The sequence below is a fragment of the Drosophila rhopaloa genome, unplaced genomic scaffold (genome assembly GCF_018152115.1).
Source record: "Drosophila rhopaloa isolate 14029-0021.01 unplaced genomic scaffold, ASM1815211v1 contig_3, whole genome shotgun sequence".
In the NCBI taxonomy this organism is placed as follows: domain Eukaryota; kingdom Metazoa; phylum Arthropoda; class Insecta; order Diptera; family Drosophilidae; genus Drosophila; species Drosophila rhopaloa.
The window spans coordinates 2,644,279-2,671,781 of NW_025335123.1; the positions used below are offsets into that span (position 1 = coordinate 2,644,279).

The 27,503-nt window shown below is 37.9% G+C and overlaps 1 protein-coding gene across 4 annotated transcripts in view; it reads right to left on the bottom strand.

The window, feature by feature from the left end:
* LOC108039495 (neurotrimin) overlaps positions 1-26,005 on the bottom strand; it is a 39,556-nt gene extending 13,551 nt beyond the window's left edge. Inside the window, exons 1-4 of one of the 4 annotated variants that reach the window (XM_044461300.1) lie at positions 25,761-26,005; positions 10,239-10,538; positions 9,063-9,169; positions 2,443-2,628 (exon numbers count right to left, since the gene is read on the bottom strand). In XM_044461300.1, the coding sequence (XP_044317235.1) occupies positions 2,443-2,628; positions 9,063-9,169; positions 10,239-10,488 (543 nt within the window). In that variant the 5' untranslated portion in view covers positions 10,489-10,538; positions 25,761-26,005. Of the gene's footprint in view, positions 1-2,442; positions 2,629-9,029; positions 9,200-10,238; positions 10,539-25,760 lie in introns of all 4 variants that reach the window. The other 3 variants (XM_044461298.1, XM_044461299.1, XM_044461297.1) reach the window with 3 other exon arrangements.
* Between the last annotated feature and the right edge of the window lie 1,498 nt (positions 26,006-27,503).

Below are 27,503 nucleotides of genomic sequence, written 5' to 3' on the forward strand. Positions count from 1 at the left end.
TCTTCAAAAATACTTTAAAATTAATCTTAAAAAAAAAAGAAATAAAGACGTGTTCGTTCAAAAAGATATTTCGCCACCGAAAATTCAGCTGTAGATAGTTCCTTCACTTTACTTACAGAAAAAATCGCTAGCTTAATGACGCCCTAGATTTTCAGATAAATATTGGACCTTATAAGCTACTCCTGATTAATAAATTCAATTCATTAAATTACATTCAACACAACTTAATCGTTGCGCTTTTAGCTTTAAGCCATTAAACCATTAAATGCATTAATGTGAGCCATTTTAACGAGTATTGGTCAACATTTTAGCTGCACTCTGCGACAAATTGTCGTCTCATTATAAAGCCCAGTATCCTGCACCCTTTTTCCCTTTTTTTCGCCTTTTTTTAACATTTGTTTCGTTCTGCGGTTGCTGCCTGCTAGCAACAATAACCGAATTGCTGCTATCATTGTCGTTGTCATTGTCATTTTTCCCGCTGCAGTTGACAGTTGTGTCATAAAATAAAGTTGACGTCACGGGGAAAAATAAAGGAGAGGCTGGCTGGCTGGCGGAAAAAAGTGGAAAACCCCAAACGAGTCAAGCGCGAAATTTATACGACAGTGGGTAAAAAAGGCTTGAAAGCAGGACGGCAAGCGAGAAAGCTGGAGAAATGTCAAGCCTGTTTGCTTTTTATTTGTCTCATATTTGCTTTTCACTCAATTCGCTTTGTTAGGTTGATTTTATTACAAGCTGGCGGATGGGTTCCGCCACTCCTCTCCTCCTCTCTCTCACTCCCCCCCACTTCCCCTCACACACACACACACACACATTTTCCTCATCATCCTTGCTGCATAAATGAAATGAAATTGAAAACGCAATCGTTTTGCACATGTCGTTTAATGGTGGTGCTGCATAAAAAAAACTCAATTCAACTCAACTCAGCTCGACTCGAGTAAAGCGTGGCACACACATAGGAAAATTCCCCCCGGAAAATTCCAGAGGATATCGCCTCCCCCACACACACACCCCCACAAAAACGCTCTTTGATGACGTCAACATTGCAACGGCGTTGTGTTTGTTATTTATTTTTGTCATTAAAGCGCTTCATTGTTTATATATCGTGTTTAAATGTCACCCCACACACACACACACTCGAGACAAAAAAGAAAGTAAAGAAAGGACGAGGCCGGTATATATACACACACATATACACCAACACATGCAGAAGCCAAAGAGGGAGTTTCGACATTCCGGGAATAATTTCATTATACCCCCACTCTTCCTGCAATTTTTTGTGCTGGCCTTCGGAAAAGGGAACTGAAAGTTGATAGCTTCGATGCTTTGTTAGTTTCAAGAAATTAGGCTGCAGAAAAAAATAAAAGGATTTAAGGGATGCCTTTGGCTATAGACCCAAATAAAAAAAATGCAAGAAGTATGTACGTATATCGCTTTGCATTATTGCTTTAGGCCGAAGATTTGCATAACGAATGTGAAAAAGAAACATTATGTTTAGGTAAAATCCAAATGAAAAAAATAGGTATGAAAAGAAGTTTTGTTTGATAAAGCACTTTGTAATATTTATCGAACTTTAAATACGCTTTAAGAATAACTTGCCTCGATTTTTTATCTCAAGACCAGTTTGATTTAAGATTTAGTAATTATTGTGATTTTCCGTCAATTCTTTATTAGCTTAAATTTCTTCATCATGAAGAAATATACTTCAATTTACAGAGCACTCCCAATGAACACCGGGAAACAAACCGCAAGAATAAATACAAGAAAAAAAGTCGTCTCGTTATTCCGAAGTTTATTAACCCATGCAATTAAACTATACACTTTTCGACCAGTTCCAATATATTAAATTATATGAAACTCTACGAAATGTATTTGTGCTTTTATATAAAACTAGATACGATCGTGGGGAATTTGGTCATTTTATTGTAAATTTACCAAAACCTATAAATTACTTCAATTAAAAATGGAATTTTTAAGAAATTATTTTAGAAATACCTTTTGTTACAGTGTGAAAATACATAACGATTTAGATGTATTAAATATGCCTGCCAAATCTGATGAAATCAAATCAAAAGGTGATTTTTTTTCACAACGCGAAATTCTGTGGCACTTTTACTTTTGATGTTAGAGACAAGTTTATGGGCGTTATCTATTTATTCTGTTAGTATCTAAAAATGTACCAATTTTTCAAATAAAATATTTAGCTTGGAAGTTGTTAAAACAAACAATGTTAAAACACCTAGCTATGATGTCAGTGCCATTCGGCAGATGGCGTGCAACAATCATGTGACGCGTCAATAGAGTTGCACATTGCGCCATCTGCTGGGCAGTATTTATTTTAGAACTAAAAGTGTGACTATTATTTTTTGGTTACGTCACAAAACAAATTATACGTTTTTCCGGGGGGAGGTCATTGTGTACCCGCTCTGAAATCGCAGCACTCACCTGCATCTTCATGGGATCCGTGTTGACCTGACACATGTATTTGCCGGCATCCTCCATTTTGACGCTGCGTATGTTGAGCGTCCATGTGTTGTAGTCGTTGTGCTGCACCGATAATCGATCATTGTTGGTTATCACGTGCTCGTGTATGGCCAGGATTGCCTTGGCATCGGCCTTAATCCAGGCGACCTGATGGTGCCAGTTTGCCAAATGGAAACGGGGGCGGTGTTCGGTGGAAATGGGGGAAAATGGAGGGAGTATCGGGGAAATGGGAAATGGAAGTGGGGATAAAGGGATAAGCATTGTTGTTGTTGAGTTGATGACAGCGTGGGTTTGAATGTGCGTGGGTGTATGTGAATGTGTGTGTTGATGAAGACAACGGTTGGCCGTTGTTGCATGTCAAAGTGTTGTTTGTGTTTGTGTTCCAGGATATATACGTATGGGTGCGAGCAGACGCCAGATGTTCGGAAATTGCAGTTTGATATCCACCCACAAAAAAAGTTTTGGGGTCATCACATTTAGTTAATGCCATTATTGGCAACATTTGCGCATTGTCACCGTCGGTTGGTTGTGGTATTTATTGTTGAATTACCCAAAATATGACGTTATTTTGTTGTTAAATTACCCATGTTGTGGTTGTTGAATGTTGTTGAAGAAATACCAAATTTTAAATTGGTGAAGTTTTGTATGTTGTTGTTGAATTACCCATTTATTTTCATTACGAGTTCCAAAAAAGAGAGAACCAATAAAACCATTAAATTCAATTTGTGGTTATATTGAAATTTAAAGTGGTGGGTAAATGGAGAATTTTTGAGTGGGTGTTGAAATGTTTAAAAGCATGGGGTTTTCGGAATGTTAAGCATTTGCGATAGTGTCGTTGCAATGGATTCAAAGGAGCAGGCAATTGTGTTGATAGTCGGTTTGGGTTTAAATTTCAGTTCGTTGTTGTATCGCATTGGTGAAGCATTGTTATTGGCATTTTTGTTTTGGTCAGCGTCAGATGTCAGCGCAATTTGACGCCATTTCCATTTTGCACAGGAGCAGTGGCAAAGTTTTTGCAAGTTTTTGGTTTTTGGATGTGGGTATGGTCGGTTTGGTTTTTTTCCGGTGGTTTTGCCATCGAGTCCAGATTGTTAGAGTCGTTTTTGTTGGTGGTGTTGTTATGGTCGGTGGATATGAAAAGGGATATTTCAAGTGCAATTAGTGGAATTGGGTTTGCGGTTTTCGGGTTTCAGCGTCCATCGTTGGCCATTTGGCGAATGGATTTTAGTGTTTTTTTTGTGGATATGGGTTTTAGTTTGCGTTCGTGGAGAGAAGAAACATTCAACAATTAGTTAACATTTTGCGCTTATGCAATCGCTTCGTATTTCTTATGCAGTTCCATACAATTTCTTTTTTCGTTTTCGTAACCAAAGAGCAAAGATAAAACAAACATACATACAATAAGAAGTAACGCTCACATGTGCAGCGCACACACATAGAGACAGTTAGGGGTTAGAGGTTAGATAGAGACAGACAGAAACGAAGGGAAACACAAGGAAACACAAGAGTCATGAATTATGGGTGCAGTTGGCGGTGCGTTGTGAAGCGGCTAATCAGTTGGCATTAACATCGCATGCACAATTAGAAAAAAGAGTGGATTAACGTCAAGGGAAGGGGGGAGAACGACTAAAAGGGATATACATATATGCTGTCTGTATGGTATGGTGCAAGGCAGGCAAATGTTGCAACACTCACAATCTTCCATCCCACTAATCCTAGCCCCTGCGCCACCTCCCTGCTCCTCTGCTCCGCCTAGTTTTAATTAACATTATGATGTGCCGACTGAGCGCAGTCTACGGGTTTTAGCTAATAGGCTTAAGCGGCTTTGTGCGGACGAAACGAAAACGGGTTTCGCAAATCCGGAAAGTGAAACGGGGAACGGTGGAAAAGGAACTAACGATAAAGTCGGATCGGTACACTCAGGAGAAAACTGGACAGAAAGGCTGTGTGTATTACGAAAAATCCTCTAACCTGTACGAATTTTTTCCATTTCCGAATGGTGTCTTCCCGGCTTAGAATTCCCAAGTCATTATTCTGAGGAAGTAGCGTATATATATAGCTTTAAGAAAAAAGTTTTCAATTAACAGTTTTATTATTTAAACCTATTTATTTGGTAACTGAATTTAATTTTGACTATGAATTGCATTTTTTAATAACAATATACAAATTTTGTCACCAAATAATTAGAGCTTTCTATTAACACTTTAACAAGTCTCACATCATTTTTGTTTTATGAAAAGGTGATTTTAAATGAGCTACACTTATTTGATGTATGTTTTCGGGTTCAGAAATGGACTTTAAATTCTTCAAACACCTTTATGTCCTTGTAACAGAAATATTTTTTCAATTTTAAAAATTATATCAATAGGTATTATAATTCTGAAGGTTTTATAAGTAACTAGTATTTAAAAATACAATATATTTGGGATCACAATTTTAGTTAACTGATATTTGTAATGGTTACAATATGCATAAGCTAAACACTACTAAATACAGCTGCCCTTAAAATTCGCCTGATAATAAAATGTTTTAGTAGTTGAAGTAATCAAATTTGTAATACTGCTTTTCTGTAATTTAATAAAATGGAAAAATAATGTGTATAAATATCCTTTAAGTGTATGAAGCGACTTTAAGCCCATTATAAGCAGCTACATTTTTTTCTAAGCTCAACAGCACTGAGTGCATACGAAAAGGTCTTTTGACTTTTTGTGATAAATCTGTAACAGTTAGAAACTAAAATTTCCTTCGCCTTTAATATTTTTCATAGCTGCTGATTGATATAACTTTTGACTAAAAAGTGATAAAATATTTGCCATTAGTCCTTTGTGAACTGCCAACTCGACAGCCGTTTTGCTGACTTATATTGTAGCGGGTCCAGCGATCCAATAAGCAGGACTGCCAATACAGCTGAGACCCAGACTCAGATTTTTTTTCAATTTTTTTTATTTGTTTGAGTGTGTCAATAGCGGGACTGGGCGAAAGGTGGGAGTACGAAAATGTGGAGTGGGGTTGATGGGTTATGAGCCTGAGCTTGGAAAATAAATACCCATGGACAGCAGCCAGGAGGTACGTTTGATGTTGCAGCGCGACGGCGGCACTGGCGCTTTATTTATTTACTCAATAAAGCAAATTTATTGAGTAATACATGGAGTGGGCGAAATCGGGTGGTGGGGGAGTTTTCGGAGGAGTGTTGGGGGCCGTTGGGGATTTTAAACAAAGGCTCAAACGGATTGTGACGAAAATCAGGCAAACAAAGAGGAGTCGAACCAAAAATCGTAGTGGGAGTGGAGAAGAAATGTAAAGCTGATTGTAAAAAATGTTCAAATGTAAATGCAAATAAAGCGAGCAAATGTCATAAAGTAAGTTAACAGTTACTACGTGGGCAACACGACTACATAAAGCACGGCACACACACACACATTCGGTTGATCACTCGCACACACAAACACGCATATATATTAAATACATAAAAAAATGGTGCAAAGTTTGTTTCGGTTTGAACTCGGTGCGCTTGAATTTATTTTTATTCATATTTCTCTGTATTTTACTAACCAAAAATAAAAATATTAAAAGATGCCCAGAAAAGTGGGCTAAAAAACGAACCGAAAAGCGAGAAAGAAAGTATAAACAGAGATATATATATATATATGTATATAGAGGCTGAATGTGAGTGCAACAGAGAGCGCATCACGCAAATGAAAACAATGCCATGAATTTCGCGTTGTTCGCATTGTTGTTGGCATCGTTGTTAAACAAATGGATGAGCAGCAGTAGTTGCGTTTCGCAAAATCATCCATAGCTTTCCTGGCAAAGAAACCTTTAATTCTGCATAGCCGGCGAGGAGCTAAGTGGATTGGATTCAATTCGACCACACTTTATTTTAATGTTTTTAATGGGATGGCCACAAACAACCCAGAAAACTCAGCATTCGTTAAAGTCACTAATCTTAAGTTCCACCAGCAGAATTATTTTCTATAAATTGATTATCAAACATATTCAGTTTTAACTGTCCATTATCGGACAGAAGGATTAGAAAAAGGATTTCAATATATTTAAGTTTTCATAATAACATGAAATGTAGGTCGACCATGGCTTAATCTATAAAGCCATTTATTTATTTTATTAGAGGCATAAGTAGTAGCTTTTTATTGAGTAATTACACAATCAATGTACTCTGTATATTCAACCTTAGCCTTAGACGGTTATTTTTTGCTGCCAAAAACCAATTTTTTTATTGAAATAAATTAAATGATATGCCAATTTTCTTAAATTATTTAAATTTCTATGATTTTAGAAATTATTAAAATCATATGTAAATGTTTTTACCTATGTAATAAGTTGGATCTTATTAAGCAAGACATTATCTATCCTAAACTTAGTACAGCTTGAAATAATCGATTTGAAACTTTTTCAGAATTGACCCTCAATTACATTTAAATAATTCAACTGTTAGATTCTATCTATCGCCTCGCCATTTATTTTATTATGTTCACATAAATTTGTATGTATTTATTTATTGTTTAAATAAAACGACAAGGGGCACTACTCTTCCCTCTCCTCTTGCCCACATCAGCCATCTCTCTGCCGTTTGGCTTGGTTGTTTTTGCTTGATTGAAACATCGAAGGATTTATATGAAATGGCGTTTTTATTTATGATGCCATTTCGTTGATTAACACTCCTTGACGCGCGACGCAAACAAGCAGAGAGACAGGGAAAGAAACATAGTCAGAGGGGTAAGAAAGAGAGGGAAATACTGGGGGAAAACAAGCATTTCAACTGCCAAATACCCTTTATTTATGTGCAATTAAATTCAGTCATCATAAGTCTGAAATACGTAATGGCAAAATTGTATTGTAGTAAATAAAGAACTAAAGAAAATATTGTATTCATGCATTTTTGTAAGACATTGATGAATAATAAATGATTTAGTTATCTGATCTGATACTTAATTAAGTATATTTTAAAGCTTTGTTCATAAATTATGGAAGGCTCTATTATTGCCTCAGAAACTTATTGGTTTTTGATGAATGTGTATGGCATGATAATGTGGCCATTGCACACACTAAAACGCACTCAGTAAAAACCAACGGAAAACTTAAACAAAAGCAATTAAATGGGACTGTCGGTCACGTTTAAAGGTGTCCTCCAGTTTCCCCTCAATTGAACAAAAAACGCTTGGATAGCAGGTGTTTCTGATACGCTTGATAGACTTTGTATTTAAAACAAAGCTTCGGTCTTTTAGACGCCTTTTAGTGGAATCAAATATCCGTGTGATTTTTATCCCATTACAAACAGAATATTGATAATAAAAATATTAAATAATAATTATTAAGATTATCTTAATCACTTTCGGTATGCATATTTAATTAATCATTTTTTTTTTGTAAAAGTAATTACTAAATTCCGATGATTTGATGGGATAACCTTTTATTATGTAAAACCCTGTTTGTGCATGCATTCGAAAGTAAAAGTTATCGATTAGCGAACTCATGTGTTTCTTTTTAGCTTCGCATATCGATGATGGACTTTTTTATAATCCCATAAAATCCCGTGTTGATCGCTTAGAACGAATGACTTTCGCGATAAAGGGATAACCAGGCTTTAAAGAGATTAAATCCTTGCCGATACAGTGGCTTAATTTGTTTTCATTGTTTACGCGATGCGACCTCATATACATCCCCCTCTGGGAGGCGCTGAATAATAGCTATTTTACATTTATTATTGTGCCTTTTTTTTTCTCTTTTTAACGATGGACGATTGTTTATTGTTGTTAACAACAATCGCTTACAGTTGGCGGTTTTTTGTGCGCTGCTCTTTTATCGCTTAAATTCTTTGGCACAATGCCGTAGTCGGGACCCCGGATTCCCGGATCCCCGGATCCCCGTATACCCCGCTTCGTGAGTGTTATAAATTAAATGTGAGTGCTAATAATAATATAATACGACGATAAAAACAATAGGCAATGCATTTTTCGGTCTCGGTTTCGCATTGCACAAATTGTGCCATGTTTATTTAAATTTATTTTTTGATGCTGCTGCTCGATTCGTCGATGCGATGCGATGCGATTCGAATCGATTCAATGCGATTGTTGTTATTTTCGCAACTATTATTGTTTGGTCCTTTTGGCTTAGTCTTTGCTGTGCATCGGGCCGTTTAATATGCAGAGTGCTCTATATACACAGGGATGTATGCGTAGCTATTTTTTGTACTATATATATCGTAAATATTGTATGGTGCTATGGCTGTTATACTGGTAGTTAACTATAGATATGCGTGTATAGGAATAGGTGCGCTTAACAGTTACATAATTGCGATAATTGTGGTGCAGTTTGGAACACTTTATTGTTATTGGTGCCTTTTAGATTGGAAAATCGGTAAAACTGTATTAAGTTATTTGAATATTGTGCACTTGAAATGACAAATGAAACGGAACGCAAGAGCTATATATGTAAGTATAAACAAAAAGAGGAACCAAACGAGTAAGTAAAACCAAGGGAAACGAAATGGAAGTCGAGAATTCAACGCTGCGCTTGAAACCGATACATACCTTGGCTGGGGCTGACGAACCGTCACCACTCACCCGATGACCCCCGAGGTTGTTCACCACGCACGTGAAGGTCGCGTCCCGACCTTGGGCTATGGTCACGTTCTCCAGCGGAATCACAAAGTCCGGCTCGAAGGCGCCCACTGAGGAGATTTTGTTCGAAACGGTAAGATCTTCATTTCAATTGACATTTCCATGAAGAGAAGACATTGATTGAACAATTAACACAATTTCGAACAAATTTACACATGTATGTGTTTTGTGTGCGTGTGGGTGTTTGTATTTGAATGGGTGGCATTGAAATGGCACAGAGAAAAAATGTAAAATCAAATCACCATAAATAAATAACAAATAGTTTATATGGAATTATAGATTTGTATAATGATTCAACTGAACAAGTTAAATACAAGTTAATACAAGAACAATAAGAACAATTTTTATATCAAGCTGTATTTTTATTCAGGGACTACAAGTTGAAATTGGTTTAAGTGTTTTTAAGATAATTTTTGATAAATTTTAAGTCATTTTCTCTTTTTTTTTTCCTAAAATGTAGGTTATTTTGACATTTTGTTGGGTCGTTTTAGTGTTTTTTGAGTATGTACATATAGGGAGTATACATATATTCGAATAAAATTCGTGACAATAATATTTAATAATTTTTTTATGAAATATCAGACGGCAAAATATTACATGACACATATCGAATTGTCATAAAATCAGTAAAAGAATAATATAAGCACGTTTGATAAATGAGAAGACATACATCTGTAAGCATAGTATGTTAAAACTTCCATGGTAATATATGTATTTTAAGGATAACATTATAATTTGTATGAAACCATGCCACATATCATATCCACTTTAAGATTAAGTAGGCTGTATTTTTCTCTGTGCAGGTGTTTATATATGAGTGGTTTTGTGTGCATGTCGAGCGGCCTGTCAACGTAAGGCAAATCAATAAGGTTAAGCTGAACGAACCAATTAGATCGATAACACCCATCGATCTAACCGGGAAAATCAAGCAAGCAAAACGTCGTAAGAGCAGGAATATTGGTATATTGATTACAATAAATTGGTCGATTACCGATATTCGAACCTTTCGATAGTGCAGGATTATCGTAAGAAAAGAAAGCAAAGCGAAAACATTTATTTATATTTGCCCACGCTTCAGCGCCAGAGCTCGTTAACTTTAACGATCCGCCATTCACTTACCAATGCAGTTGCAGAGCAGGAGGAGAAGGAGCAACTGCCAGCGAAAGGCTGGCCCACATCCACCTCCGGTTCCGTTTCCGTTTCCAGATCCTCCCACTCCAGATCCACCTGTCGCAATCTCGAGTGGCGCCAGCTTGCGATGATTGGCTAATCGGGTCTGGTTTCGATGGGAATCGGTATTATGCTCTTGGCTACAGCTGATGTCGGCGATCCGCTCGCCGCTTTCCTTGACCACCAGCAAGTTCATCATAAGACTGTCCTGGCTGCCATTGGCGTTGGCCTACTTGGATATTAGGAGTGCTGGAAGTAAAAAATAAATAATAAAATAAATAAATTATATTATTACTGTAGTCATTTTAATTGGTTTCTCATTTGTAAGCCTATGATAACACATTGACTGTCTATGTATATATTGTGTAACATATATATTAAGCAAAAACGTATCGTTTAAAAAGGTAGCCAATTCGAACTTGATCTGCCTAAGGATTTAAAATATCTCTCTGCCCGCGCTGCAAACATCTGACTAAGTATATAATCAACTCAAATATAAAACTTTGTTACTGATACTTGATATTATCAATTAAAAGATAAATGAACGGTATAGCGAACCGAAGACCAACGACACCTGAAATACCACCATTTATTTTTGTCATTACCTAAGTTCATTGCTGCAAGCAAATAAATAAACTGGAAAACGCCATTCAGCCTTCCACAAAGGAGCACCGATTAACTCAACTTAGCTCCTTGTCTGCTTACTTATTTCTTCTGTCTGTTATTCTCTCCTCGATTTGGCTGCGATGTCAATTTGTCGAAATAAATAATCTAAGACGTACGTATATATTGTAGTGTTTGCCCTGGTATCTGGTAGCTTGCTTCTTGTATCTTGTAGCTGCATTATCTATTGACAGAGCGTTGCATGCCCAGTGTGGCAATAGGCGACAGGCGACACGGGAAACAGGACTCGGGACTCGGGACTTCGGACTTGGCTCAAGGATTTCAGACAGCGACCTGCCTCGCCTTTGTTTGGAGACAGCCACATTTTTATTGCCACAAAGGAGGAGCCAGCGAAGGATCGGCAGAAAACAAGGAGGAGGAACTTTTTGTGCACAGAGAAAAGAAAATTATCCTTCCAGCTTGATAGCTTCCTTCCTTTCAAAATGGCACTTACGCAGTAAATGAATTATATCCTATAGAAAAATAAAGATTAGTTTTGGGAAGGCAAAGCTTGTATAGCATTGTAGATATCGCCAAAGAAGAAATAAATCTATATAACTACTTGTGCAGGTCGGAGGATTTTGATAAAATGAACAACGAACTACTAAAATCGTATAAAGTACCAACTTGGGTAAAAACCAAAGGGTACAAAAAAAAGTGTAGTCTTTCAATACCGTAACGACAAATAATATCAATATCGAATATTGTAAGCAAGATTTTCGCACACATATTTTTAAAACCTTGCATTGTTAATAATCAAAATGAAAGAATTTAGTGGTATTTTTAACAATTTTCTTGAGTGCATCTGGTTTTTTCTTGGCACAGGACTAGGACGGGATAGGACGGGATAGGACCTCTCACAAAGGCGGAGGACAGTAGAGCGCAGGATACGGAGCCCGCACGTGCCGCTATTTACATTTGCACGTAATAAATTCAGAGAGCGAAGGACGAGCCGCAGGACGAGGACTAGGAGTCGCAACAGGAAATGTGCCGGAAGTGCATATGCCGGCTGTCGTTTGCCCTCGGCCCCGCCCCGCCCCGCCCCGCGGCCCCACCCCCTCGGCATCGCCGAAGGACACGGACCAACACCAACGTGTTGCATTCGGCGGCACTCTCCTTTGCAGCGGCACACATATTTACATTGACGAAATTTAATGAGCTCACAAAAGCAGGCCCAAATATTTGAGCTGCGATGGCTGGATCGAAGCCAGCACATTAGTGTGGGGACGTGTGCGAGGCGTTTTATTAGATACGTGTCCTATCTGCCGCCCATGTCCAAGTCCTGGGTCCTCAGTACTTAGTCGTTGGTCCTTAGTCCTTGGTACTTGGTCCTTTGGCCCGCAGTCACCCCTTAATAATCATCTGCCCTCCTCTGCCGATGCGGGCGTCTTTTGTGCACTTGGCACTCAAACACTTTCCACACTTTCCGCACTTTCCCCATTCGCCGTTCCAGTTTCGTGGGTCAGATCTGATATGTGAGATCCTCTGATTGGTGCTACCCGTAACAAGCTCCTTTTCATGCCGCCTCACATATAAATAATGGCTTGACTTCACCATAAATGACACAGTTTGCGCAACTCGATTCTCGTATGCTTACCAATTAATCAATGCTGCGCCTGGCCTGATAATTGGGCTTAAATTTATTGTCAGCAAATACATTATCGCATTTCAATGCCATTATTAAAGTTCACACGGTTTTCAGTATTATTAGAACTTAAATGATTCATTTATTATTAAATAGAAATACCTTTAATTCGTACAATTTTGGAACTTCTATTTAAAATGATAACTTTCAACATCACTTGATAAATTAAATTAAAAAATATCGAATGTTGCATCATCAAATTTCATTTGTTTTCTGTATTGAAAAATTTGCCAGCATACAATCAAATTTTGATGTCATTATTTTATTTGCCCTTAATTTAATAATATTTTGACAAAAGGAATTACGCAAAAATTATTTTTATTGATTCCAAATGAAAACACAAACAAGAAATGGAGCTAACTTCGGCAAGCTGAATCTTATACACACTTGCAACTGCAACAAAATTTAATTTTATATCTGGTTTTATATGTGTGTGTTTTAGAACACTGAAGTTATGTCGTTTTTACGATTAATATCAATCTTTTCTAAAACAGCTTTATGATTTTTTTAACTTTTTAAAAATTTACATATATTTAGTTGTTGAAAACAGCGAATGTCTGTCCATTTTCTTATTATTATCTTTATACAATTACAATCTTCCCTATATATAAACACAAAAAGTTAACATTTAGTTTTAAGTTCTTTTTTTTTATTTTTGCGAGCTGTGATAAATATGCTATAGTCATCCGATCCGGCTATTCCTTTTTATTTACTACCTCACATTTTTTAAATATTTCTGAGCACAAATTGTTCTGAGCAAATTAAAAAAAATGCATGACATTTTTGAAATATTTCTCTAGTTACCTTGTTGAGAGTGCATTTACTTTTCGTTGCACTCTTGGCAGGACAAATTGAATTACTGATGATAATAATATTTTGATTTTCCCCCACACAGGAAAAGTAAAAATATGGTTAAAAATTACTTTGTTACTGGTTAAATTGACGGTCAGGCAGTTGCAATTTTATTAGGGTCAGGCGGATGGGAAGATGCCGGTGCCCTCCACTCAGCCCATCTGAAATGCCAGCCCTTTCCCCAGCTCAGCAAGCATTTTCAGGCTTTTAATTGAAACAAAGTGCCATGGCTGAAACTCAATATTAGAGTAAATATTGCCGGTGCGTTGAAATAATTTCCCTGGGACACGGATCCGAGATCTCTGGCTCAGGTGGCTTAATATAATTTCTGATTTTGCAGAAGGCGAACGGAAATGAAGGCAGTTAATTGTTCTGCTTGTTGCCTAAGTGGCATTCTCCTTGCATTTCCATTACCTCACCCCCTTCCCGTGTTTTCACCATCAGCTTTGATTTGGTTTTTTGTTTTCTTTTGCTGAAACTTAAAGTAAATCAATTCCTGTTTGCGGCCGAAAATGCCTGTGTGCTTTTGTTGCTGACATTTAAAATTACACACTTGGGAATGCCAAGTTTTGCTTCAAAGTAAACAGAATTAAACACACAGATTCGGGGGAATGGTGGGTGGATGAAGGGGCAAATGACAACTGGCCATCGACTGGCCATGGAACGTGCTCATTTCCCCATTTTCCCACCCATATTGCCACCCACTTTTCCACCCACTTTTCCACCCACCTCCAATGTGGTCGTTGTCATGGTCAGCAAAACTTACTTCTCGCGGCGCTAGTGAAAATGGGGGAGAATATTTCTGGGGGGCTGAAATGGGCTTGGACACCACTGTACAACTAGTATAACTGTATTTGCTTAACATCTCACAAGCACACACACTGAAAAGCCCACATGACCACACATATGAAATACAAATATCTAGCTATTTGGCTAAATGACCCGACTACTTGTTACCCCCCATTAAAATCTTCTCTTAATTGTTGGCAGATGTAGTAAACTTACGAACAAGTTTATTAATTTATTAAATCATTTCAAATACTTAAAACGGTTATATTAACAAAAATATATTTCATGTTAATGTGTAATTTTATGAACAAATCATTTATTAATAGTATACGGCAAATGAAGCAAGGATTTTTAATATAATATATTAACAAATACATTTATTGAACGGGCTTTCTATGAATGAATACAAATAAACAGAAGAGTAGCGCCTTTTTAGATGAAAAATTTTATTAAAGTATAAACGCACATGAAGTTTTATTAAATATGTGGTTATATTGCAAATAACTACGTTGATATTAATTAATTATTAAAAATGCATTTGGATCCTTTTTATATAAGACAAACCTTATTTCTTTATAAATCACTATTTAAAAGTCTTTTCTAAAAATGTTTTAATATGATACCAAAAACCAAGATCCAACAGCTCATTAGCTGGGAATCGAACACCAGCTACCTACAAAAATACCTCGCACAATAATGCAGCAAGCCGTTTGACTTGCCCCACCCATCGTGCCGCCCCCATCCCCCCTTTGCACACCGCCCCTGGAATGTGCCACATACACCTCGTGTGTTAGTCTGGGACTTTAGTGCTGATGCGACAGATTTCCGAGACACTGGGACATGTGGCAAAGTGTAAATGAGCAGTCCAGGCCAGAGCTTCTCGCCTCGTGTGGCCAGCGGCACAATTGTCGCACTAGTTTGGAATGGGACTGGTCCGTCCCCCCCCCCTCTCCCCTTCCCCTGTCACGCCCCTGCCACACCCACACCAACGCACCCGCCCCACTGTCCACAGCTTGAAAATGCCTGAATATGCGTGAGTGTCAACTGGTCCACATGCACGAGAAAAATGCGAGCTCGTGTCATATTTTTATTTGCTGGCACAACTCCCAGTTTTGCACCAACTTCTCCACCTCTTTTGCTCCATCGTTTGTTACTTGGGCCACGCCACGCCCCACATCCCCCGCCCACCATGCCGTGCGGTCTAATTGAGCGCTTTGGCTTTGGCTCCACCAACCTGACCTGCCGGCCATTGAGCCGGCTAAAAGGGGTGGCAGGATTGGCAGGAGGGGGAGGAGGAGCAGGAGGATGGGCAGCAGTTGATGTGCCACGACCATGGCTGGACAATTGTCGTATTGGCCTGATCCTTAGTTATCCTTAGTTATGCTGTGTGTGCCTGCGCTCAAGTGGAAAAGTGCCTCACTTCGAGATAGGAATAAAAAAATGAAATCGAAAACCCAGTTCTAAGGATTTGTTTTCCTGTTTGTGGCCAGTTTTCAGCCTTTAGTGGTCTAGGCTCTGCTTCAAATCTCTCTAATTGACCCTCTAAGACTGTAAGTTCTATTTTAATTGAACATACGAGTATGTACAGATCTCGAAATTTGCAAGGGCTAGAATATTATTGGCAAATTATGAGAAACAATTTAAAAATAATCATAAAATAACAAAATTTAAGAAACAATTTAAGAGACTTAATAACTTAAGTTAAGGTTGTATTGTGACCAAAATTTATTCGAGATATGGAGTTTTAGAATAAAAGAAAATTCAATTTGTTATTAATTTTATAAATTATTTTAGGGGAATTATTAAAATTGTTAAGTAAATCTGAAGTTTAGAAATAATTGAAAAATAATACTTTTAATAAAAAAAAAACTAAAATTTTTAAATAATATTTTTGATTGAGAGACGCTCCAAATTGTTAAGACTTCGATTGAAAATCAACAGCCAGAGAATCCCGAGTCACTTGCTCATCACCCATCCGCCCTGTTGGCCCCAGTCCGCAATCCCCAATCCGCAATCCCCAATCCTCAATCCCCAGTCCGTAATCCGTAATAAGCTCTATCAATAGCCGGGCCAAGTCAATAAGCGAGCGAGGAGCAACGGCTCAGCTCAGGATTCAGTTCGGTTGAGTTGAGTGAAGGCAATTGCTGTCAAGTGCCAAATAAAGGCATAACTCGGCAGTCAGGACACGACATCCGACCTGCCCAAAAGGATATGGCCACGAAGATGAGAGGCAGCTGAAGAGCAAAAGAAGAACGGGCCGAAACTTAAGGCATAAAGATGGAAACTTGTAAATGGGCAAATAAAATGGAAATGAATATAATAAAGTCTCCGACGCGGAGCCTTCCGCCTTCCGCCTTCCGCCTTCCGCTTTTCTTTTCCTAAGTGAAAAGCTGACAAGCAGCTTACGTAAATAATGTCAACGCAACAATAAAAATAATAAACGAATTAGCTGCTTATTCAAGGGCCATGACCCGAGGGGTCTTCCTCGGAAAAGCAGTGGATAAAGGGGGCTAGGGTCCCACAAAAAGGCAAATCCCCCGGACAAACATTCAAATTGACTTTGCGACTCCGAGAGCGCTTGTTGGGTTTACAATTTCAAAGAGCAACCCCAGGATGCCCGACTCCTGCGACTCCTGCGACATTTGTAACTCTAGTCTATTTGTCTGCGCTGGATGGAAATGGTAAATGGTAAATGGAAAGCGGAAAAGCGGCGACGGGGACAAGGACGTTAAGATGTTTATGGCTTGTCAAGGATTATTGTTATCACCAGCTAGCCAGGTATGCAAACAAACGACTTTGCCCCATCCCGCTGTCGCCCAAAAAATGCGGAGAAGCTGCTTTTCCAGCTTTCCACGCTCTCTGTCATGTAATTGCCGTGTAACAGAGATGGCAGCCGAGACCCACAGACCCGGGACAGACCATCATCAGACAGGCGGGGATGAGCTGGGGCGTCCTGTCTGACCGGAGCCACAGCTTCAGTTTTAATCTTTGCCCAAGTCAAGCCAACAAAAACAGCAAAAAAAAAAAGCGAACCCCAAAAACGTAGGAAAGAAAAACTATGGAAAATGTAAAGTGTTATTAGAGCTGCGAAAATGAGAGTTGGGAGTGTGGGTAACCAGTGAAGGGTAGCATAAGGTAGCTTCGTTTTGATTTAGGTCATTGTAAAGATGTAAAATACATAACAAAATAATAAAAAGATTTGCCATATTTTGACTTAATAAAAAAGGTACCTTTTGGATTTTTGGATCGCTTAACCTTACATTTATTTATATTAAGTAAGTTGTTGGTCTTACTCTTTCTTAAGTTGAGTATTTTCTATTGTATTATATATTTTTGTTTTAATGTTCACTTTAATGAATTTATTTACAAATGTATATTAGTTGTGCGTAAATTAAAAAAAGTATTTTATACTATTAACAATTATGGTATAAGTTTTTTATCAGTACTTTCAGCGTTAACATTTTGTTCTTTAATTTTTAGTGCATTTAATCTAGATTTCCTAGTAAAGTATAGTTTTATGTTCTTTTGGTTGGATCGGTTTCTTTCAAAACTGAATTAAACAGCTTATATGTCACTCGCTGGAGCTAATTTTTTCTTACATATACCTATTTATCTCTCTTTTTATTCCTTTATTAATTAAGAAACAGTTTCAATTGACTTTCTAGTTCCTTATTTCTTTAAGATAATAGCAATCAGTAAGTCTAACCCCTGTCTGCTGGAAAGGGAATTTATGAGCAGCACACTTCGCTTAGCTCTTGCCCATTTTGGGCTTCCGCAGGAGTGGATAGAGCGGATGGAGCAGATGGAGCCAGCCAGGTCCGAGCCGGAGCTGGAGCTGGAGCATCGGAAAGCTGCCAAGTCATGAACTGTGACAAAAGGATTACACGGGAGATCCTTGTAGAGCTGCTTTCGTGGCACTGGTCGGTTCAGTTTATAGGCTAAATGAGATTAATTCCGAGATTAAGCAGAGCCACAACAATGGCTACCGCAGGTAACTGCACTGTTGCCAGTTAGCGATGTCCTTTTCCTGAAAAAGTGTGTGTGTGTGGCCGACACCTCTTCACGTACGTCCTGTCTGCTGCCTTTCAATACATTCGCTCGCCCGTCGATTTGGTCAACGTGCAAATTTATTAGATTAAAAGCAAATATCAAATAGGAAATTAACTGTCGTCTGGACACCAAATGGGGTGTGGTTCATTGACTGGTTATCCACCTGTCTCGCACACCCACACACACACTTTTTCGATATTAGTCTGACTCTGTTTCTTTTTCGCCCGTTGACACGCAGAAATGTGTTGCCTGCTTTTTAGGGCAAACGAATTCCGTTATTTCTGGACTTTGCTCGCGAAATGTTGCCTACTTTTTAGGGCAAGCAATGGCGGCCGTAGGAAAGTATTGCCTGTTTCTGAGGGCGAATAAACATGGCACAACGATCTAATCTAGTCTAAAGACTAATCAAATATTATCGCTGACAATTGAGATAATGGATAATAATACATGACTGTTAAGTTAAATTTTTTTGGCTTAAAAAGATAGTACATAGTCATAGGAAAAATACCAATTGTAAGAAACAAAGTTAAATGACTAGCGGATGTTACAATGTCTATTATAACTCGAGGAAAAAAAGTTTTTAGAAACGGAAAAAAACAACAAAATAAAAATAAAAAAAATTGTACTTGATAATTATACTTTATTAATACTTACAAAACAAATGCCTAATCTATACAGTTCGTAAAAAAAATGGGAAAAAATATTTTAGACAATTGTTTTTGATAAAGCTGAATTTAGAGTTCCAAAACTGTGTGAAGTGTAGTTGCAAAGCTGTAGAAAATTGCATTTGCGGAAATGGGAATGTGTTTTTGTGGTGACAGGCTGTGAATCCAACAATTTGCTACCATTTTGTGTGTCGACTTCAAGTCCATCAACCAGGAGATGCCAACAACAGGGAGTGAGTGAGCTGGCCAGCACCAAATATGTGTGGCCCAGCATGGACTGTGGTGCGAGCAAGTGACAAGTGCCAGGACCAGAAGGGGGTGCCATCGGGCCAAGGGTCGGGGGTCATGGGGTCATGGGGGTCAACTGGGGTAGCCACTTGGGCCGAGCGGATGTGTATTAAATGCTACAAATAGCTGAATCCCATTCAATAGAGAGGAAAGGCTGAGGTCAACTCTACAAATGGCAAGCAAAACATGACTCGCTGACTTGTTGCTGTGCGGGTGCAAGCATGTTTGTGTGTGAGTGGCTGGGTGGGTGTGCAACGCAATGAGTCAACGTCGCAAGGACACATCCTTTTTCATGTTGCGGAAAGAGAAGGACTATTGGCAAGGAATACCTGAAAGGGAGAGCGAGAGGGTGGAAGACCTCAAGCGAAGCTCACTTTGCTATTTGCATGTATGTGTAAGATTTCACTGGGAAAAATGGAAGAACGACTTTAAAAGTCAATTTTCAAATCCCCCTTAACAATTAATCTTAACCACATGTTGTTTGTAAAAAGACAAGCTGTTTTTTAAGTATCAAATAAAAAACCTTCACTGATTCCACTTGAAAATAGATTTAAGTGCGATTTTGTATATATGTTCTCCTAAGCAAAATTCTAATTTTATTTTTCAGTGCACGATTTGAGGGGCGTGGACATGGCGGGGCGTGTCCCTGCATGTCCCGATTTTGTCAGTTGAAAAGGGTTCAGACAAATTTTTAAATTAATGACAAAACGAGCACCGCGAGACAAAAATGGTCCGGGAAATGAGGAAGAATTTCGCTTTTGCACCGCACCGCAGTTTGTTTGCCGATGGAAAATCGTTTTAATTAAATTTCGTGGCCAGTAGGCAATGCCTGCCAACAACAGCAAAAACAGGATAGCAACAAAAGCAATGAACTTGCAGTTGCCTGTAGAATTTACTCCATATTATTTATAAACACCGCTGTGGAATTGTTGGGCCCCTTTTGTTGTTTGCCAAAAGCGAATGGAAATGGCCAATTGATTTAAGTCCTCATTTCGCAATAAATACAAACCGACTGTGTGTATCAATCAAAGCAAAATTCCTTTCATTGCCGCTTAGTTAATCAACATTAAAGTTTTCCTTTGTATTTTTTAAGAGCCAGTGGCCAGCAATATTAATTTGAATTTAATCGGCTTTAATTATCGCCATAGCTTGATAAGTGTGCAAATATTTGCCAGAAAGTGTGAAATAGCTTGGAAAATCCAAAACAGCCAGTGGGCCTTCATCATTTGCCAATAAGCACCGAGCTAAATTCGACTTAAAGCCCGTGGTTAAAGAAGGTCGAAAGTTCAATAGAAATGCATGCATTTAAGCCCTCCATGTACACGTTTGCATTAAATACACTTAATATGCGACTGCTGCCATACATTAAGTTGTTCGCTGTCTTGTTTCGGCTTTTATTGTTGATATTTAAATGAATATTTGTGTCGACATTTCTGGCGAACGAGTCTAATCAAAATTCAAGTGGCTTAACTCCCAAAATTCCCCTCAGTACTCCATGCTTTATTTGGCTTTCGCTCCATGCAAATGTTGTGTAAATGATCTGCCCAACTCGCTTATTGCACCTACACATGCGAAAAGGGGAAAAGTGGCGTGCAAGGCCATCGGAAAATAGCTAAACCGGGTGGGAAAATCGAGGATGAGAGGAAAACTCATATATGACAGGGGCAAGTTCGATTCGCCGTTGTCTTTAGCTTTTTGTTAGCTTCTCCTTAAAGGGACTAGTAATAAATTATGTTGAATGTTTGGGGGACTTGGATTGAAGTTTGATTTATCAAAAAAGATTTTGGTATATCGAATCAAATTTAAATTTTGACTGAAGAAGTCTTATTTTATTTAAGATAAGCTAAAATCAGTTTGTTGTTTGTTTTTATTTGCTGTAGGATTTTTTTATTGATACTTAGAGTACTTGTATTTTGTGATCTTGAGCCCGAATTATACGATAATTTAAAAATTTTCCTGTACCTCATTATCGAATGTATTATTTTCAATGTATAATATTTTTAAAACTTTTTTTCTGCTACATAACAAAATTGTTTTGAAATTATTATTCCACTTAAAGTTTCCGAAATGACCTTCAAAATATTAACGATAAGTCTACATTGCAAAATGTATTTCTTTATTTGGTCAATAATGGTCAATTGTTAACATTTTAAATAATATTTATGTTCTGTTTCGACAGTTTTTCATTATTTTCCTCTGTTTTCCTCCAATAATTCGGCTACAAAAAAAAATTCTTCCATTTTCAGGGAAGTTTTTGCCCTCTTCTTGGTTCCCCCCCATTCATCGTTATTTACCTGTTGTCTTGCTGGCTAATTTCTGTTGTCAAATTCCCTCGCTTTTCTATGCATTCTATACTCAATGTTCGTTTTTTAACTACATTACGCATACGCAGTGGGGTCCGCTAGGGAAATGCTTTTACCATTTCGCTGTTTTGTTGCAGTAGCATTATTTTTTCACTTAAAGCGACTGCAACCATTGCGCTCTAGCATTTCCTCTCAATTGTACGTGTAATTTTCTTTTTATGTATGGAAAATATTTCTTTTATTGTGTTGCTGCCGCCGCCGTTGTTTGGCTTTTGTTAATGTGCAAGTGCTGGTTGTTTGTGGTCTGCTTTGTTGGCCATCCGAGTCCTGCCGTCCTTAACCCTTTGCTGCCCCACAAGCGTTCCCCGCTCCGCACATGTGTAACCTTTTTGCCACTGATGCGTTTTTAATTGTATTTGCTTCCGCTTCGCTGTGACACGTCATTTATTAGCCCAAACAAAAAATAAACAAATACGGAAAACCAAGCTGCTTTAAGAAGTTTTCTTTCCTTTAACTATAAATCTTCGGTGGGGTCTCAATCAATCTTATGGTTAAATACTGCAGCCTGATTTATTCGCTGACGTTTTGCATTATAAGGGCCATTCCCTGTGGTTTTTCCCGCAAACAAGAAGAAAAGACAAGCAAATGGCTTTATTTATAACATGATTCTGTGGAAATTGGGCAGCGGAACCGGGTTTATTATTTCGCTTGCTTTTTGCTGGGCGGCAACCGTTGTTGTCCTTTGTTGGGCAATGTCCTTGGTTGCCGCTCTTCCTCATAATTACTGGTCGAAATTTTCTTTTGTTTCGTGGTGGTTCGGTTGGAAAACCAAAACAAAAATTCTCGCACGCCCGATTTCAGTGCTTAATGTTGATTTGTTTTTGATGCCGGCTAGGAAATCACTTAAGCTCTTTTGCTTAATTGCAGGTAACATGAAGACCCACTTTCACTGAAATGCATTTCCATTGCGCTGCACTTCGATGCCCACATCATCAGTCATCACATGGATCGCTTGGTCATAGCCTATTTCCAAATAATTACCGACTGTTGAATGCCCGAGGTAGCTTGTCAATTTGGGCGTTGAAACTGTCTGACATTTCGGAAATTCTCTTCGGAATCCTTCGTTTTGACAGAAAAAGACGAATTCAACGATTCCTGCCACAAACTGGAGTACATTCACATTGCATTGAAATATATTTCCAATCAACCAATTAATGAAAATGGTTTGCTCAATAAAAACTAATTTTTAATTAAACATTTTATTTTTGATTAAATAAGAAATGTTAAATATCATCTTCAACAAATGTTTATCTTAAAAAAAAGATAAGACTGCTCTACACTTTGTTTAATATCATATTTTTGTCAATATTTTTCTGTTAAAAAATACATTCTGTTGTTTTAATTGAAGTATTTGCAAGTTTTGTTATCTTTTTTTTTGTTATTCAAAAGTGAGCTTTTGCAACATAACATGTTACAATTAACACCGAATTATTTGTATAATACTATTCCCAAATGAATGGGATCAAGCTGGATCAAGTTGCGATAAATCTCTGCAAATGGAGATAGTGCGCAAACAATGCTATTAATTTGAAGCCCAGAGCGAAATACGAATAAGATTTAAATTTTACCGGATGCATGAAGAAAATAAAGACGCAGACCACCTTTAAATGCTTAGCAACCAAAGGATGTGGACGTAAAACTGGGAAACAGAGTGGTCAAGAGGCCGAGAGCTACTTGCCATGATTCCGGTTACCCAAATCGCAACGAATTGAGTCGGAGTCAAGTCCCAAATTAATGCTAATTGAAGTGCATGACTGTCAAAAGCTTGAGGCACTTTAAGGCGAATTTTACACAAAATATATATCAAATTAATTTAAGATTTTCATAATGGTTTTGGTTATAAGTAATGCATAATTTAGGAAATTATTTTGTATTAAACATACATTTTCCTAATGAATTGTTTGTTTATGTTACAAGAGAGTTTAGTTTGATAAAAATACTACACTTAAAGTGTGATCTTTATATTTAAAATATATATTTTTAACTGCTAGACATAAAAATATTCAATTAAATATACCAAACATTTTACGGCAACCTTAATAAATGCGTATTTAGAAATCAATTTTTTCTTTCTGTGCATCGCGGAGATTGGGATCTTTTTTCCGAAAATGGCCAGATTTTCGCTTGCGGCAGGAAACCTTTCCATTTGCCTTTTTTGTGTGCCACTGCATACATTGTGCACTCTTCATTATTTAATATAAAATGCATCCTCACACGCACACACACACACACACACACACCCCCACACAAAGGAAGACAATCGGTGTGCAAGGCGAGGCGAATGAGTAAAAACGTTATTTAATTAATTAATTTTCATTAAAAACACGACAAAATGCGACGGCAAATGGGCAGGAGCAGTAGCAGGGATAGTGGAAGGTGAAAGGGACAGGGAGAGGGAGAGGGACAGGGACAGGGAGAGGGACAGGGACAGGGGCACTACAGGGCGGTACATTAAAGGACGAGCAGATGCTCCTCCCTTGTCCTGTCAGTCTGGCTGTCATTTACAATTTTAATCTCGTTGTGCAGCAGTTTAGCTTAAGTTCAGGACGGCGGGATAATGAGCGGCCGGGTCCGCGCTTAAGGATAATGGAGCCTGCAGCGAAACAGGACACCTTACCCACCCCCCTTCCCTACCCCCACTCCACCTGTAATTAAACAATCGCGTATGCAGCCAGCACTCCACCTGGCCGAAAAAGGGACCACCGGCCAAGTTGGGCCCGCAAATTTCATGGCTAATAAATCACTTTTAATATTAATAAAACATAAATCACGGCCAACTAAAAACTTGAGCTGGTAGCCGGATCCCGGATGCTGCAGTCTCATTTTGGCGCCCTTTGTTCGATGGCCAAAAGTTTCGCAGGAGCCCCCAAAGAAAGGTAACCCAAGAATGTGCCAAATCGGTGAAGGTTGGCGCAGGATAAGCGTGAGATTGGTCGAGTTTAAAGTTCAGGTGGGTTGAAGTGGCTAAAGAAATACCAAATACCAAACCTAAATAGAGGGTGAGCGATTATATTAACTATCAGGATGCCTGATTTGGCACAGTTTTTGACTAAATTAATGTGCAATAGTAAAAAACTTAGAAATCATTATTTAATTCTAAAATAACTTAAACAAATTGAATTATGATCTTTAATACTTCAGTGGACTTTTTTTTGAATGCTATATACATCTTCTGGCAACATTTTTAAGTGATATCCAATTTCCAAGTTTTACTTGTATAGTGTCACGTCGAACTGATCGGATGTCTTTGAAAAAAATTCTACTATCTTGTAGGTTGTATCTTCGGATGGAAACATTTTGGAAGAAATTAAAATAAAAATCCCCCAGACCTCGATCTGTCCAAGCCAATTGTTTTACAATGGTTAGCTGATTTTAAAAACAATTAAGGCAGACCAATTTATACAACTTTTATGTTTGACAAACTATAATAATATATATAATAACTAAATAATTCGTAGCAGTCCTAAATTAAATTTATTTTTAAAATACAAAATTAGTTTTTGCTATAAATAGTAATTTTAGTATTTTATAATGCAGCTAAAATGCGTTTAACATTTATACTATTATATTTATTTTATTTTATATTATTTCATCCTGGTGCAAACCTCTTTTTTAAAAGAGTTATTAGTTAGTTATTGTTATTAGAAAATACCTGCCGCTCGCTCACATTTTATTTAAGTTGTGTTTCTCGGATCAACAAAGTTTTGCCTGCCATAAAAATAAAAACACAAATGTGAATTAAATAATTTCCCGGAATTATCAGCAAGGGTAAACAACAAGGAAAAATATGAAAATAAACTGCTTAATTCACTGGAAACAGTAAATAAACGTATATATAAATCCCAACAATCAAAGGATAAAGGTTTCTCAACGAATCACTGAAGATGCACAAGTCTCAACAAAGAAAATAAATGTGGGAAAACAGGAACTGCACAGAAATGCAATGAACTGAATAGGCATTCAATCATGAAGAATGGCAGTGACAAGAACGAGAATATTAACATACCGATAATGCAATTGACAACTCAGTGAATAAACGTAAGTTAAGTGATTCAGACAGCGATCAACGTGTAATGAAACAGTGAATTTACACCACCACAACTTCAAAAACACACAACCCGCGTGATAGTTTTGAGTTTAAAAGTCTTGAAATTACCTTTTTTCAAAAAACAAGAGGTGAGACGAAACGGGTCCAATGCACTGGCCAACACTCGAAAAAAACTTGGAAAACAATCAACCAACACTTTTCAAAAAAAACTCTTTCTCAGACTTTCAGCTAGAGTAATTATATCACTTGTTGTTGTATCGCGCCGCTTGAAAACACTTGTCGAAATTTCAGAATTCTCAATTCGGAACTGAGTCCGTTTGGTATTTGGGATCCACTGGACTGAACTGAACCGACGCGCTAGGAAGTTGCCCGAGCACTGAACCTGTCGCGCCAAGCGCGTTTCGCATTGGGCCGACCTAGCGCAACGTGCTCGTCCTTCGGCAGCACTGGCGTCCCGATTCCTTTGTTTCCCGATGTCCTGGCCTCACGGAGTCCCGTTCCCCATCATCCAGAGTCCACGCAGCCCCGAAGTCAGCCGAAGCCGGCCGATGCGTTCGACGGACAGCTCGTGTGGCTGCCACTTCGCAGGCAGTCGAAGGTATCGTTATGTGTCCTTTGGCAACATGTTGCCAGCAACATCATGAAGCTTATAAATTGCCTTCATCTAAAGCGCACGGTTGTGAATAAGGCGTATATTTGGTCTTGTCTGTTTGATAAACCAAAGAGTTTAGTTTTTCAGGACTTTTATCTTGCAATGTTTTTAAAAGAATACGCCTTTTAAATATATCGTTCCTATACTCTTGCAGCAGATATTATAGTTTGAGTAAGAATCTTAGAGTCTAATAATAACAAAATTAAAAAACATAGTTTTTAATTGCGATTTTTAATCAGCTATTTTAAACTTTCATAAATGGCACTCAGAAATGAAAATAGCATTAGACAAGTGTTAAGACTATTACAATTATTATTGGACAATGAATTACTCATTTATTATATATATGTAAATGGGAAAACGGTTTTTACGATTTTAGGAATACATTTTTTTATTTTTACAAAATTGGACGAATATATACATGTTGTAGCTGCTATAAAAAGGATTCGGCTCTAAAAGATATGCATATAAGATAATACAATAATTCTAAGTCCGAGACTTTTAGCTTTCATTTTTCCTTAAGCCAAACAATTTTTACTTTGTAATGTCCAAAACGATTATAACATTTTTCAGGATTTTATTGATGTTTGTGATTTCTTTAAACTTAAAGGTAAAAGGGTGCCAAACAAATCTTTACCAAATGGTTTTAAAAAAATTCTGGCCATTATCCTTAGAAATCCAAAATGACCTAAAATCATTTGAAAAACAATGTTGATTACTGGAAACTTGTTTCCTGTACTTTGATCGGCTGTGGTGTCCTTTAAGTTCTGAGTTTAATTATTTCAAAATATAATTAAGATTGCAGGCGGCAAAGGAGCGTTAAATAACTTAAATAACTGTGGCTTTTGCAATCAAAGTCACTTTGTCAGCGCTCTTCTTCCTTTCGGAAAATTCACTTACCAGGTGCTTAAAGAAGGACTTCTTCCCCCGTTCTCTGTCCCTTCCCCCCTCACCACTCACCGTTCTCCTTTTCCACCCACATATCACTTAGGCAAATCAAGGAGACCAATAAAGGCAAAAAGGCGGCAACACTTAGTCAGGCAGCTCGCGATGATAGCGAGAGTCCTTGCAGAATCTCCTGCCTATCATAAGTCGTCCTCGCATGTGTGGGAAAGTGGGTGGCGGGGAAAAGGGAGGTGGGGTTGGGAGTGGGGATGTTAGGGAAAGCTAGGTAAAAGCACTTTTGCGCTTGTTTTAAT